The 16055-nt window shown below is 36.8% G+C and overlaps 1 protein-coding gene and 1 pseudogene across 2 annotated transcripts; one reads left to right on the top strand and one right to left on the bottom strand.

Annotated features, from left to right (window-relative positions):
- The first annotated feature begins 3257 nt into the window (after positions 1–3257).
- Positions 3258–13004, top strand: LOC109827735 (potassium transporter 7). Of its 2 annotated transcripts, XR_002243496.1 has the most exons (10): positions 3258–3494; positions 4244–4487; positions 4563–4811; positions 4948–4998; positions 6869–7129; positions 7223–7275; positions 9380–9494; positions 9567–9821; positions 10057–11203; positions 12605–13004. XR_002243496.1 is itself a non-coding variant. In XM_020394751.1 (9 exons), exons 1-9 carry the CDS (start codon positions 3456–3458, stop codon positions 11148–11150), a joined length of 2361 nt encoding a protein of 786 aa, XP_020250340.1. In that variant the 5' UTR covers positions 3258–3455; the 3' UTR covers positions 11151–11204. The 2 variants fall into 2 exon arrangements, 1 of the variants encoding a protein (XP_020250340.1); XM_020394751.1 differs by lacking the exon at positions 12605–13004 and having other exon boundaries at positions 10057–11204.
- A 1116-nt stretch (positions 13005–14120) lies between these two features.
- Positions 14121–16052, bottom strand: LOC109827746 (annotated as a pseudogene).
- Positions 16053–16055: the final 3 nt, after the last annotated feature.

Genomic DNA, 16055 nt, shown 5'->3' with positions numbered 1-16055 from the left:
AGTCGGTCGTGCTGAAGCGAAAGTTATCTTGGTCTTGAATTAGTCGGGTTAGGTATAGTGTAAGACACATGTCGACTTCTATGTGGAGGTTAATATTTAGTAATTTTAAGGGCATAACACCTTCTATATCACACTACCGGCAGTGACAAGAAACGCATGAAAGATTCAAAATTAAATTTGTTATTGAGATTAATTTTTCCTATTTTCAAGACCAAATCGTTTGAAAAATTTTATATGGCTAGACATATTTCTTTTTAATATCAATTTCCATGAGAGGTTCTAAGGAAAGTTATTGTGGATTTAATATTTTTTTTAATCTCATCTACAAACCATTTCTAGCTTGCTTGCAAGTCAATGTTAAATATTGCAGTTCCGTCCTTTTAATTAGTTTCAAGTTGCTTATGATACTAGAATTGCCCCACTCACACTCTTATATCTGATCCTTTTTCCTCCCAAAAACTATATTCTTATCGGTCACGAGCATAAATGCGCAACTGTAGGTGCTGCTGATCGTTTGTATAAAGCCCTGACGAATCCTACATAAATATGCGAGCAGAGAGCGACTTCCATGATGCATGTTTTTTTGTTTTTAATTCGTTAAGTGCGTTTTCAGCGGTGACCGACCTAATTAACCTTTCCTTCATCTTCTGCTAATTAAGACGAGGGGTACTCTTTAATTACCTACCCTCTGCATTCGCAGTCTAAACTTATATAACCTGCTCAAATAATAGTGGTGGTTAATATTTTTTAGTAATTATTATCATATATATATATGAATAAGTTAAGCTTACATATGACGTAATATATTGTCGGTTAATTATCTTGTATTGTAAAACCTGTACTCTGGAGAGCAATATTTTTTGTGCGTATATCATTGATTAATAAGCGCACAAGTTAAACTTACACTAATGAAATGTACGTGGCGTGAGATCGTGACGCACTCAAGCTGATTTCTTCAACTTGCGCGCGTAACACGATTCTCACCGTGAAGAAGAGCTCGATGTTCTTCTCAGATTACCCTTCAACGCTTTTTTGTCCCACATCGGAGACGTCGCGTCCAAGCGAAACGCCCAAATCTTCCCATGAGATATAAGATGGGGCCCGCTGATAGGTCGTCACTGAGCACACTTGAGCCGGTCCCACAGGTAAGATGATGGAAAATGTTCTGCGATAGAAACAAAAACACGTTTTGGACGCGGATATTCCTTCAATGAACCATGAACCCACGAACGCTGCTTTTTTTTTTTTTCTGTGGGTCTCTTTCTTTATTTTTTTGACCAAAAAATAAAAAAACAATGCTCAATAAAAGAGCTAACTCCTCTATATTTAACTTGCAATCATTCTTTGGGATCTAATCACCATCTTGTCAACGGAGATTAGGTTATTTTTTAAAATTTTAATTTTTTTTATCAATTTCATAAGTATCTTTAGACTTTAGGTAGATATTTGAGAAGAAAAGATTAGCATGGTCGTTTTGATCAATATGAAGTAGAAAATATAAATATGAACTCTCAACATGAAAAATAATGTTAGGGGCACACCCCCTAACACACCACCAACCACACCCCCCTCTCCCATCGCTACAGTAAACCGGGCCCCACATGAGATTTTAAAAATTTTAAAATCCCATGTGGGGCCCGGTTTACTGTAGCGATGGGAGAGGGGGAGTGTGGTTTGTGGTGTGGTAGGGGGTGTGCCCCTAACACCACTCCAACATGAATAAGCATAATATGATGGGTTTTTTTTACGTATCGGTCTCAAATTCTTCTATAATTTGATATTGGTCCTCATGTGTCCATTATAGCCCAGAGATTACCTGCAATTTGGTCTCTCTAGTTAACTCAGGTTAGACTAAATGAATAATTTCTAAAATCTAACATTTGCATCAAAGCTGCATCTGCAATTATTCCCCTTAGTTATGTATAAACCATATGCTCCAATTATATATTCCCCTTAGTAGTTTACCGTCGTAGTAAGTTAGTACTAGCCCAACCATGATTTACAAATTTAATGAAAGGATAAGAGAAGGACCAAACACAATTACTGCTATGATTTGAGGGATTTCAATGGTTTTGGGATGGTAACATCAAATTATTGTGGCGCACTCTTATTTCGACTGTTTGCTGGTTTATATGGTCTTCAAGGAATAAGTTTATCTTTGATCAAAAACCTTTCTCTGCTCAGTCAATTATTAACACTTCGATACTGGCTCTTCATGATTGGGCAGGTTCTGGTAAAAGGAATGCAGCTCTTCAGTTAACAAAAGTTTTAAAAGAGAAGCCTATTGTTCGCAGCAGTGACTAAGAAAGTTGGGGTTTTTTGGTATCAGGTTTTGTTTGTACATATTAAATATTGATGTTATACTTTTGTTTTACAATTGGTCTATAGAAAATTTAATTTCTTTTCTCCAAATGTATGACCGGCTTTGGTTCTCCTTTATATCCATGTCAACGATGAATGACGGCAAGGCCCTCTCTTCATCTTCATGGATGTTTGGGAGAAGAATGTTATACATCAATAGTCAAGAGAAATTAAGTTTTCTATCTACCAATTAATGGATACAATTCGTATCCTTCTTTTGTAAACTACTTTTGATTTTAATGAACATGGTATATCCCTTGTTTTTTCTGTCAAAAAAAAAAAATTTAACAGAGAGAAAAATAGAAGGCAGTCATGCTAAAATCACAACTTAGAACTATTACAACTTATATTTATTTAGGCTCTTCAGCACTTAAATACATTATATTTTCTCCCACTTTGCAATTACATACCCTCACATGTTTTTGGCAGCAATCAAATACTTCAAGGTTTTTAAATTTGCGCTTATACATTCTATTATACAAACATGAGAATTTCCCACCGAATTTTCCCATAAGACATTCTCAAGCTAATTTTAAAACTTTTAGAATGTTCATCAAACCCTTATCAAACCCACCATAAGACTTTTAGGTTTAAAATACAATCAGGGTGTAACAATAAATTCAACAAAAATTAGGGGACTGAAAAGTTCTAAAATTAGCTCGTGAGTGCGACATGCGGAAAACATCGGTGGAAAATTCTCACATTTGCATAACAGAATGTCTAAAATTGCAAATTTTAGAAATTGCAGCATATACAAGTGAAAACATGAGAAACTATAAGGTGTTTAAGTGCTAATCATCCTAAATCTAACCGGTGACAGTACGCTAAAACACACCGCGAATAATCTTTGATCGAACCCACCAGCTCATAATTATGATTTATTTAGACAAAGAAAAATCAAGAAAATAATAATCCTACTCGCCTCGTTCGCGGATCTTTAATCCCCTCTTCGTTTGTTCTCATAATCAATCGCCTTCAAACTTCTCCATTTTATTTTCTCAGAGGTTTATCGACAAGCAATTGGTGCTGAAAATAGAAAAAGGAAGAGGAGAAAGGAGAAGATTGAGGTCATCTGAGGCTGAGCTCAATCGGTCATGGATCAAGAGAGGGGGACCACCGATGACAACCCGCGGGTAAGGGATTTAGGTTTTGAAATTAGGGCAAGATTTCAGTGAATTAGGGCAAGATCTCCACTGGAGTTGAAGAGAAATTGGATTGTTGTAATTCTTGAATCTTCGATTATTTCATAATCGTGGAAAGTTGAAAGCTTTATTATGTTTTATTGTAAATTTAACGTGTGATGTCGCTAGTCTCATATTATCTGAATTCAGTTCTATCTTGGGTTGTCAGCTTTGGGAGTGATAAGTTATGTTAAAAGAAAAAAGGTTGTAACTTGACCATTTACGTGATTATATCCCTTGTAAGGCTAAAACTGAACATGTTATGTGTAGTTGAATCATGCGAATAATGATAACTAGTGCAACTGAGGTCATGTAGGTTCAGTTAATATTAACATTAGGATTATGAATTACTGTTATTATGCTGCTGAGGTTATCATATAGTATGTTGAAGAAAAGGAGGTAGTCGAGATTTTGAAGGTGTAAGGTAGAACTATGGTTTATGTGCTTTAATATAATCTTTGTACTAGTAAGAGATATTAGCTTATCCCTGAATATCGACTTCATTTACTCTCGTTGAACTAAAAGCTGTACTAAATGTCAACCATCCCATTATTAAAAATTCTGAAAATGGTCCATTTCTCAAGAACTGAAAACTAGGTACTTATGTTTCTGTTAACATATTCAAATATCATGTATATGGATATGCGTTATTTTGTTGTCTGTTCTATAAGTTATGTGGCTTTTTAATGTTGCTCTTGCAGATCCGCTCGAAGGAACACTACAAACATCTATTTCTTTTGGCATATCAGAGCTTTGGTGTAGTATATGGTGATCTGAGTACTTCTCCTCTTTACGTTTATAAGAGTACATTTTCAGGTAGGCTGCGTGATTATCAAGATGAGCAGACAATATTTGGTGCTGTATCCTTGATCTTTTGGACACTCACTCTGATCCCGCTGCTCAAATATGTGTTCATTGTGCTGAGTGCTGATGACAATGGTGAAGGTGAGTTTGGGGTGTTTTTGGCTTTGAAACATGGTTCTATAGTACTTGGTTATATATTCAAGCGATGTTTTGTAGGGGGACCGTTTGCTTTGTACTCTCTCCTTTGCAGACATGCAAAGTTCAGTTTGCTTCCCAACCAACAAGCAGCTGATGAAGAGCTCTCAACATATTACAGGAATGGGAACACAAATCGCAACACATTTCCCTCTCCATTGAAAAGGTTTCTAGAGAAGCACAAAAAGCTGAGAACTGCTTTGCTAGTTGTAGTTCTATTCGGTGCTTGCATGGTGATTGGTGATGGTGTTTTGACGCCAGCTATCTCTGGTAAAGTTAGCCCTTTTGTTTTGACTTAGGGCCTCATGTAGCTGATTCAGCCTTCTTTCATTTCTTCTCTCACAATTATTCTCATGGCTACTCATTTGCTGCTCATCCGCTAAAACTCAGCTTTGGTTCCTTGCAGTTTTGTCATCGATTTCTGGGTTGCAAGTTCGTACTAATAGGTTACAGAACGGTAAGAATGCAGTTTTTACTCTTGCTTATCTATCCGACTTTCCTGGAACTTCGTTTATATCTTAATGAATATGATTTGGTAAATATATTATATCTTAATGAATTTCATTTGGTAAATATATCATTAAATATTTCTGTAACATGACAATAACTAAAGGTCTGAAAACATTTTATTCATGTCAAATAATTTAAATCTAAACTAGGAGGCTAAGTAAAATTTACCTTCAATATCTCAATAGGCCGACCTATATTTTGGAATTAAAAAATTGTGGAGGAAATTGATTGCATTTGCATAAAGACGGGCAGAGGCCGCATTGAACATTTTTTGCTCTTGTAACGTATGTGATCCGCCAATATCTTGTTTTTACTAGTAGCCTATTTAACTTGCCATTGTAAATTGTCATGTCTGCCTACTTAAATAAATGGTTAAGGAACCATCAACTTCGAGTGTTCTTTTTTGTTCTGCTACAATTTGTGTGTTGCAGATTAATTCATTGGTGTGGGGGTAGAAGGCGGGATGTGGTTTTAAACTATTAATAAACAGTTTTGTCCTCTAGACTGCTGCATTGCAGAAAGAGCATCCATTTTTCAGCAGTGTTGGGCTAAAAAAATATTGGACCATTGCATTGCCTTGGGAGGTAAAGCTTAATAGAGGATGCGGCCTTACCCTTAATGAACATACTGAAGATATTGTTTCGTGTATTTATTAATATCCGTGTAAATTGCATATATCCCTGTTATCTGTACTTTCAGTAGCTCTCTTATCACTTTGCGGTTGGCATTTGAGAATGACCTGATGTTAAAGGGGTGGTGAACCAAGAATGGAAAGTGCTAATAAATGAGTTGGTGTTAAAATATAATATCCTGATGGGAGTAGAACAACCACCTTATTAGTGCATTTAACGTTTTTAAACTTGTGCCAGCCTGAAGAGCCCTCCAAGACTTCTCCCCTATCAGAGAGTTAAAAAAGGAGGAATACGACATTGTGATTTGGCCTAATTGGCAGATATATACTATAAATAACATCTGCAAAGGAAAAATAAGGAAAGAAGATATTTAGAAGATAACATAGAAGGAAATGGCCAAGAAGAAATAGAGAGGAAAATAGGGATATAGAAATCTGATGCATCAGCTTCTCTATTTACTTCATAACTATCTTTCAAGCTATGTTTCCTGGATACTTCTATTCAGACGCCATACCCGTACTCAACACGTACTGGACACCAACACTCCTTGGACACTTCTATCATGTATAGTACCCATATCGGATACTGACACTCCTTGAATATACATATACGCTTATTTGAGATGTATACTCAGTTATATAATACATGATAGTCATATGCTGTTTGGAAGTTTATCCTACACCTTACATTCACTTCTTAAAATTCGTTCAACATGGATAATTTTAAAAGGTCGTTTGAGTGTCTAGTTAAAAACAAGCGGTATATGGTTTATAATCTACATGAGAAAAAACATAAAAATGATATAAGAATTTTAATTCTCATAGCATGTGGATGAATAAATGTTATTGATCTTATGTAAATTAATTTCTATATATGTATATAGTAGTATCCCCATACCCGCACCTGTACTGATACCCGTATCCATGTCCATGCAAAAAGTTTTCAAGCCATTGCCTTGGTTCCGTAGAGACCTTTTTGAGAAGATTTATAGGGGAACAAAACCTATCGACTAGAATATCTTACAAACTAGCGTAGAAAAGATAAGTGGTCTAGTTTTTGTGCTTTCTCAGATACGTTGATTTTTCAATTTCTTTGATTGCTTTAGCGTGTCTACCTCATCTTTAAAATATTGAACTATGGCATGTCATGGTTGCCTTATTATCATTAATTATCTCTGGCGTGCAGGTGAGGTTGTAATAATCTCTTGTGTTGTGCTGGTTGGCCTCTTCGCATTGCAGCACCGGGGTACTCAGAGAGTAGCATTCATGTTTGCACCAGTTGTTATCATTTGGCTGGTGTGCATTGGATCAATTGGGCTATACAACATAATTCGCTGGAATCCCAGAATCTACCGTGCCCTTTCACCACACTATATCATTAAATTTTTCAAAGTGACAGGCAAAGACGGTTGGCTTTCACTAGGGGGGATACTGTTATGCATTACAGGTAAAATTTTGAATAGATTTTTCAGAACTTAAAGATGCTAACTTTCTAGTTTAATCTATAATTACAGCTTACATCTAACACTCATGATTGCAGGTTCAGAAGCTATGTTTGCAGATCTTGGCCACTTTAGTGGTACATCAATTAGGGTACGTTGATCAAAATTTGTGTTGATAGCGGATAACAAATATTGTAGATGAATGACATTAGTATAGTGTTGCCTTATGGAAGTAACAGCTACAAGTCCCCCTCGTATTGTTTACACATACTTCATATTTGGATGTACCATTTTTTTCTATGGTTTCCAGTGCAAATCATTCAGCACCTATATGCTAATTAGAAGCATTTATGAAAGATTTTATAAATTTTTTAAGATCAGGCTTATTAGCATTAGTACACTTATTATTTGTTTGATGATACTGAAAAACTCACCTATTCAAAAAATGAAAGGGAAATTTTGATTGATCAGAAGTGGGCTGGAAAGTGGTTGAACAGGTGTCTTGCTATATGTGTTATGTTGAGTAAGCTTTTATCTATTTAATTTTTAGGCCTTAACTTAATTTCCCTGATTTTCTGCCAAAGTAGTATGATATTCTTCGCTTCAGCCTTGCTTCACCAATTACTGGATGTTCGACAATTCTAAAATAATCTGACTGTACAGTCCCTTCTTTCTTTCTTTCTCCTTTTTGTTTCTTTTCCCCCATCAGTCATCTTATGTTTATACATATATCCTCTTCTCTTACGGGAGTTGAAGTGGACAACTAGCTTTTGTAATTCCAGAAGTCCAGAGGTCTCGTGTCGTCAAATTTGTCATATTATATGATTCTAATTTCACTCTGATTGTAGTATGTTACAGTTAATCCAAAATGTTAATTATTGAAGGTGGGATGGGGTTACTGCTGAGATAAATGGCACATTCATTGTACCTATGCACATGCTCGAGAACAAGTTTAGGATTGAGATGTGGATATTATATGTAATCCTGATTGAATGGTCATTACAAAAGTGTATGGACCATAATAGTGGCTTTCTATGTTGTGATGTAGTCTTTTCTATAGGCTGTTAGTTCAATCTGATAATAGACCTTTCCCTGATCAAACTCGCCCCTACTGTATCTTGTCCTTATTGACTTAGGTGCCACTTTTTTTCCCTAGTATATGAAAACATGAGGTTAAGAGTGTCACCTCTGAGAATGTGGATTCCCCTGAACTCTTGGCTAATGATTTTGTGGTTTTTTTAACCAGTTATAGTTCAACCTGGCTGTTGTCAAACATTCTTGTAGACTGCTGTGGGGGTAACTTATGCATTTAATGTGTGACATCTCATATATAATATCCCCTATATGTGTGTGTATTATGTATGGCCTTTCTCCGGCGTAGAAGGAAATATATTCTCTTTTGGAGTGGACCTATTAGTCCTATATGTGTCCATAATCCATATACATAGTTGTGTCCTATGTGTGTCCATAATCCATATACATAGTTGTGTCCTTTGTGTGTCCATAATCCATATACATAGTTGTGTCTATGTGCATACACACGTGCGAGGGGTGTTGGTGTACGTCTCATGTGTTGGGGGTGGGGCTCCTTGCAAACACATATACAAATATGTATATAGGCGCACAAACACACAAAACACGTAGGAAAAATAAGTCTGCTCCGAGGGAGAAATTTTTTAACTGAATTCCATCATGTGCAATTGTATGGATGAAGCACACAATTAGTTTTAATCTCAAATATTTCCATGGATGATCTACATCATTCCTTTTAGTCTTCACATACAAGTTACTGAGTTAATTTAAGGAGGAGATAGAGCACTTTGGATTTTCACTTTGTTGCTGAAAATAAGGAAGATATAATTTGAATTATGAACAAAAGTTTGAAACCTTTTGATTTCTCATTTTTAGATTGAAATTATTGTGTCAAACAGTAGGTTCAGATCATGTGGGATGACCGAGCATAAAATTCTCATCCATGAGGATCATGTGGAGCCTCCTTCCCTCCCCACCCCACTGCCTCCCTACTTCCTCCCTCCCTCCCTCACACTGACACACAAACACACACATACACACATATCTACATATAGAGAAAGATTTGGAGAACTATTCTATAAAATTTTCCCATATAACAAGTTAACAACAAATTTTTTTGGGTCGGCTGCATGAATCCTAGTATCCCATTTAAATTCAAAGAAAGGTAAACTTTTTCCATTTAAATTCAGTGAGAAGTAATTTGTTTGAATACTCTCTCGCAGGTGGCATTTGTTGGCATGATTTACCCTTGTCTAGTGCTACAATATATGGGACAGGCAGCTTATCTTTCTAAAAACATTTCCAATGTTCGTACGAGCTTCTATGCATCTATTCCAAGTAAGGCTTAGACAAGAATGAATTCAGCACCAAAAGCTCAAGCATAATGATTTGTTTCTGTTCGCTTTGCAGAGCCTGTATTTTGGCCTGTCTTTGTTGTAGCCACTCTTGCCGCTATAGTTGCTAGTCAGGCTGTCATCTCGGCAACATTTTCCATTGTAAAGCAATGCCATGCCTTGGGGTGTTTTCCACGTGTTAAGGTTGTTCATACATCAAGGTGGATCTACGGTCAAATATATATACCTGAAATAAACTGGATCCTCATGGTTCTTTGTTTGGCTGTGACACTTGGATTCCGTGACACAAACCTTATCGGCAACGCTTATGGTATGTTTTTTTACAAAGCGAGTAGCGTGTATTCTTTTTATGAGAAGAAAATATTCTTAGTGCTTCTGAAACAACATGTGCATAATCTTGTATTGTATAGAAATGCAATTACCTTTTTAGCGCATGCATAGAATGCTCAATGAAAGAACTTTTTGATTTGTGTAATTCTCTAATGGTTTTTTGATACTTTTATTATTATCAATTACTGAGTGTAAACATGATTCTTATTCTTCAGGCATCGCTTGCATAGTTGTGATGTTTGTGACGACATGGCTAATGGCACTTGTCATCATCTTTGTGTGGCAGAAGCACATCATTTTTGCTGCTTTATTTCTCCTGTTCTTTGGACTGATAGAGATATGTTATTTATCTTCTTCAATCATGAAAGTTCCTAAGGGAGGATGGGCACCCCTTGCACTTGCTGTTGTCTTCATGATCATTATGTATGTATGGCACTATGGCACTCGAAGAAAGTATCTCTTTGACTTACAGAACAAAGTTTCAATGAAATGGATTCTTACTCTTGGTCCTAGCCTTGGTATTGTTCGTGTGCCGGGAATTGGATTGATTTACACAGAGCTGGTTACAGGAGTCCCCGCTATCTTCTCGCACTTTGTAACTAACCTTCCTGCTTTTCATCAAGTTCTTGTCTTTGTCTGTGTGAAATCGGTGCCAGTTCCATATGTTCCACCAGATGAACGATACTTGATAGGAAGAATAGGCCCTCGACCCTACAGGATGTATCGCTGTATTGTGAGATATGGGTACAAAGATGTGCAAAAAGATGAAGATGATTTTGAGAATCATCTTGTCTTGAGTATTGCGGAGTTCATTCAAATGGAGGCTGAGGAGAACTCTTCAGGGAGCTATGAGGTATCTCCAGAGGGAAGAATGGCGGTTATAAGGACTTCTGAGAGATTAGGCACGAGTTTGGTGGTTAGGGATGCTGAGGAAAATGGTTTAGGTGAATCTACTGTTTTGAGAAGTAGCAAATCCGAAACTCTCCAAAGCTTACAGTCTCTGTATGAGGATGAGTCACCAAGTGTAACTCGTAGACGCCGCGTCCGATTCGAGCTGCCACCTCAGGCCGTGTATATAGATCCACAGGTGAGAGAAGAGTTAGCAGCACTCATAGAGGCTAAGCAAGCAGGGGTTGCCTATGTGATGGGTCACTCGTATATAAAGGCCAGAAAGAATTCATCATTTCTGAAGAAGTTTGTTATCAATGTGGCCTATTCTTTCCTTAGAAAAAACTGCAGGGGTCCTGGAGTGGCGCTAAACATACCTCACATTAGCCTCATTGAAGTGGGGATGATCTACTATGTATAGCTGGCTTCATTTCTAGATGCACGTGGGTGTGCTTTTCATGATGGCTGGCTAAGGTATGCTCCTAAATCTGTGATATTAACGCTATCAGCAGTTGTGAGCAGTATATCTATTAATTGTTATCACACTGTTATGGATGTAAACTTACGGTAGTTCATTAGATGGTTAAATGATTGAAGAAGAGTACAAAATCATGGAAAAGTCTCTGGAACTTGTAACTACCCTGCTACATAGCATAACTAATTTTACTATGAAACTATGTTCGTGTTTGATATGTGCTGAACCTGACACTCTGTTAGTTACTCATCACATATGTATCCCACACTTTGTTTTGTGAACTTTCTAAGTGCAGCTTCGTACTCCTGAGATATTTCTTTCTTATGCATTTCACATATTCCTGTGCGTGATTATGCTGAATGTAAAATCTTATTGGCGCAAAATAATAATTGATGACAACAAATAGACAAGTTTAAGATATGCTTATTTAAAATCCCTTAAGTCTTAATAACTAATGTTTATTAATGCAGCTTCACACTTCTGATATACTTTTTTCATATGCATTTTACATATTTCTGCATGTGCTACACGTAAAATGTTACCAATTGTTTTTAACACAACATATAGACAAAGTTAGGACATGCTTCATATGTGAAGGGATATGGATTAAGATTCTTCAATGATGACGATAAAAACAACTTATTGCCTACTTGAGTCCCCTAAGTATTTGAATGATTAATTTGATATAATATGCAAATATGCAATGATAGTTTTTGCTAAATTTAAAAAAAAAATCATTGTTGAGGTTCACGACCAATGAAGGTTAATGGAAACATAATTTCTTTTTTGTGTGTTGCTGCCATGTCATATCCTAAGTTTTCAAGGATTTATGATGTGACTGTGGCTATAGATAAGTGCTCCCACATTCAGCCACAGCAAAGAAGTACATACTGTGGAACATATGTTTTCAGCACGTCAATGACCCCTTCCACAGCCTAGGTTTGCCTGCAATTGTTGTCCCATATCCACAGCGGCGCTGCGTTTTTTGTCATCACTGCTACATCATCATATCATGAGTTAAAGATTTAACTTTACACTTTGTTCAACTGACGGGACCCTCTGATAGTAACTTGGTGTGACAGAAGTTGAATGCTTGAGATATAAGAGGGTCTATCTGAAAGAAATTTATCTGAAATGTGTGAAATTTTTTTGAAGAATAATATCAGAATGTCTATGGCAGTTTCAGTGAGCTAGGAGAAAGGTCAGAAATGAAATAGTTTCGCACGTGTAACTCAACCTCAACGATTTGACTAAGTAGTGAAACTCAATTTTTTACATTGTCGAAGTATTATATTGTCACCATCCTTGTATGGAAATACCTGTTACGATTACTTAAAACTTTTAGCTTCTATCATAATGGTGTAGTTTTTATCCTCACATCATTCCCTTTTTCGTACCAGGAAAAACAAGAGAGGACCTCTTTGAACAATGTGGAGTGAAGACTGTCCTAACCAAACAGTGCTTCAACATATGCAACAATGTCGATCTCGTGCTACTTGTAGTTCTGCAGCTGACAGGCTGATCAGTTTCTCTCTTGTCAAGCTCTTGTACATTATGAATGTGGATCTAAGATCCTTAGCGATGCATTATCTGAATCCGATAACACTATTTTGGTTCCTATTTTCTAGCTGAATAGATATCTTTGATCTTTATGTCGAAAAATAAGGTAGACAATAAATCAGGGTTTTTTTTTTACTGTTGATGTGCCCTTTCTTGTCAAGTGAATAATCAGAATATGTATTTATGATTTGAAATTTTGAGCATTGACATGGCTTTTAAAAGAGACTTTTATTGCGCAAAGAGACAGCATATAAATATTTTTCACTTTCGCTTTACCTCTCCCACCTCTTCTAGCCGAGGTTGTTAGTGTGGATGAAATGCTTGCCCGGCTGGTTTTCTTTGTACGGTTTCATATGTTGGTAAGAACTTTGTTACTGTCGGGTATATTTACGGTCATTTGAAGCAGAACCACATCAAGCTTTATTATAAACCATCTCCTGCTTGCTGCAAAATATTTTTGTAGCAAATGTCGTAGCAACAAATGTAGGTATTGCAAGGAAATTGACGTCTCATGCATTATTTGGATATCTTCATTTTTATAAAGGAGAAATATGTTTTGAATATAAACTAAGCTTTTGGTTGAGAAAAAAATGGGTGCAAAAGCTACATGAATTTCCTATTTCGGAAATATGAACATCGATGGTTTTCCTTTACTTGGAAGTGAAGTTTATTAATATTGTATTTTGGAAGTGATCCAATTCATTTTTTTGTATAACCTTTAGCCTTCTTTGGGTGTGTGTGCGGGTGGGGGGTGGTGGTGGTGGTGGGGGGGGGGGGGGGGGGGGTTGTTGGAATTTTGCTCTCAATCAAAGGCGGCAGTATTTGATGTGTAGTTTTCTTCTACAAATTCTAAGTTTAATTATATATTTCTTAATTACAATATTTTGAATCAAAAAATTGAAACATAATCCCGGTTCTAGTAATTTTGGCCAATCTCATTTGATTAAGCACTTACGAGTACAGTGTATATACTTCGCAGTTTTGTTTTTAAGGGCATGGCCTGAAAATATTTTAAACAACCAAGAAGAATTCTGGAATATCAAATAAATATGTAGAGACAAAGGAGGTTGTCGAAAATTAAGTTAACAAAAATCATAACAATAAAGCGAGGAACTAATAAAAATGACAGGCATTCAACAATACAATACATTGTCCAGTAAGTAGTTGCAACACGCAGCACGAGCAAGAGAAGCAAAGATTTCCTGCAAAATTGAGTATTTTAAGACTTCACTTGGTAACCAATTCACTCAAATATGAAGCCAAGAAACGCATCATAAATTAAACTACAGAAATACTCCAAACTACAATCTAAATACTTTGCAGAAATGACAGAATTGATGTAGACTGAACAAATCATTGGCAAAAACTTTCGGATCAATTGATGACAATGTAACTGCACAAATATACTAGATTCTTTAAGCCAAGTGCGTGTAATCAGAGGAAGAGAATTAGCATCTCAGATATAATATCTACATCAACATATATACAACAACATTTAACAACTACCCACTAGCTTTCTTGAACTCAAAACTTACAGTAAATTGCCAACTGCATCATCTTCAGAAATTCAAATCAAAGAGTAGGTAATCAAGGAGGACAACAACTGAAAGTTGCTAGCTTGAACATGCAGAAAACAAGAAAACCCCCATATTGATTCAAAAAGCTTTCATTCTTTACCACATACTGATCATATATCCAGACGATGGAGCTACCTCGCCAATGAGAATGCAGCGCCACTACGCTCTGTGCTGCACATCTCACAGAGATTAACCACACCTGAGTTATCAGAGTTACATACTTGGCATCTCCAAAAAGAACCCCATGAACAACGCCTCTCACTCTGGCTTCGTGATATACTTGGACTCTGAGGCCTAAATAAGCTCGATACAAACCTCAAAGTCCTCCCTAGTATCCTACCACCATCCCGAATGATAGCAGCAACTGGGTCCTTTTCGCCAAAAGAATCTCTCAGCCAAACATATAGAAGTCCGGCGATAATCCCCCCGAGGTGGCCAAAGAATGATGCATGCGGCATAAAAATTTGGATGCTAAATAAGTCAGCCCAGGCAGCTAGATGTGATGGGAATATCACTCCGTTCACAGAAACAGAGTCGTGTTGGGCGTTGAGGATAACTTTCATGGCAAAGAGAACACCAGAAAATCCAACAGAGTACTCTCCATATAGTATGGGTACTTGATGCCGAAGTAAAAAAGGAGGCCTTTGGCCAAAAGGATCTGAACTCCACGCGAGAGGCCAAGCAACGAAGCAATCATGCACGCGAACTCCACGCTACCCATAGAAATTTCCAGCTGAAGCCCCTTCCTGTAAAGTGACCACATGTTGCAGAGCAAGTGGTGTTCACTGTTGTGATAAAGTGCGGATAACAAGAATCGTCTGCGGTCCCCATCCTGTACAAAATTTCCGCAATAAACGAGTATTATAGAAAATATGATGTATGATATTTGTTTCATGACGATTAGGTATTTAAGTATTTTAGAAATTTCTAGTAACAGCAGAGTAGGAGGTTCTGATAGAGGGCAAGTTGATCAAGCATATAACCAATTGAAGAGTATTAAAGTACAAGTCTATGGGCGAGGCATAGTACAATTTGCTTCAATTTCACAAAATATAAACAGAAATCAACTTGCCACTTGTTAATACACACTGTATTGCGCCTCTAATTTCAAATTGAAGAGATAAATCACAGAGCTTAAGATGAGCCTGTTCTCTATGCAAGAATAATCACAATGATTTAAGGGCTTGTGTAGAGGTTTTCTAAAATCTTGTTTAGCTCCTTATTTTTCAAAAAGTAAAAAAAAAAAGAACCATCTCTATTTTTCTTGTAAGTTCTTTAAGTTTTTAGTTTATCCATAACTTATTAGTCTCCGGAAATTCTTGTACAATTTTTTTTTCAAAAAACTTACTTAATCAAGCTAAACACAAAAAAAAAAAAAAGGAAAAGTATCAAAGGGTACTCCATAGTAATCAGAATCTCCAGTAAAGGCATGATCCGTGTAGAAATTTTCCAAGAAATTACTTAATCAACTCAAGATTTCTAGGGTTTAGGTGTTCAGTGATCAATACATTTAAGATTCAATCAAACGCCACATAGCGAACAATTTCGAATTTCGATAACTAACAGGATGCAGGAAGCGAGATTCGGGGGGGCGGAGTTGGACCTTGATGATGGCGTGAGGGTTGAAGGCGACAGAATCGATGCAGGGGAGGAGCTCGTGGAGGACGAAGGGGCGGACGTAGATGACGGCGTTGGTGATGACGACGGCGGTGGT

This window comes from Asparagus officinalis, unplaced genomic scaffold (genome assembly GCF_001876935.1).
Source record: "Asparagus officinalis unplaced genomic scaffold, Aspof.V1 AsparagusV1_Un406, whole genome shotgun sequence".
In the NCBI taxonomy this organism is placed as follows: Eukaryota; Viridiplantae; Streptophyta; class Magnoliopsida; order Asparagales; family Asparagaceae; genus Asparagus; species Asparagus officinalis.
This window is presented reverse-complemented; position numbering and strand designations above follow the sequence as displayed.

What these genes read in the sequence shown, in the direction of transcription:
- LOC109827735 (XM_020394751.1), top strand. Translation starts at nt 3,456, where the DNA reads ATGGATCAAGAGAGGGGGACCACCGATGACAACCCGCGG. An exon ending in TACTAATAGGTTACAGAACG is followed by an intron (nt 4,999 to 6,868) that starts GTAAGAATGCAG and finishes TCTGGCGTGCAG; the next exon opens with GTGAGGTTGTAATAATCTCT. An exon ending in GATACTGTTATGCATTACAG is followed by an intron (nt 7,130 to 7,222) that starts GTAAAATTTTGA and finishes TCATGATTGCAG; the next exon opens with GTTCAGAAGCTATGTTTGCA.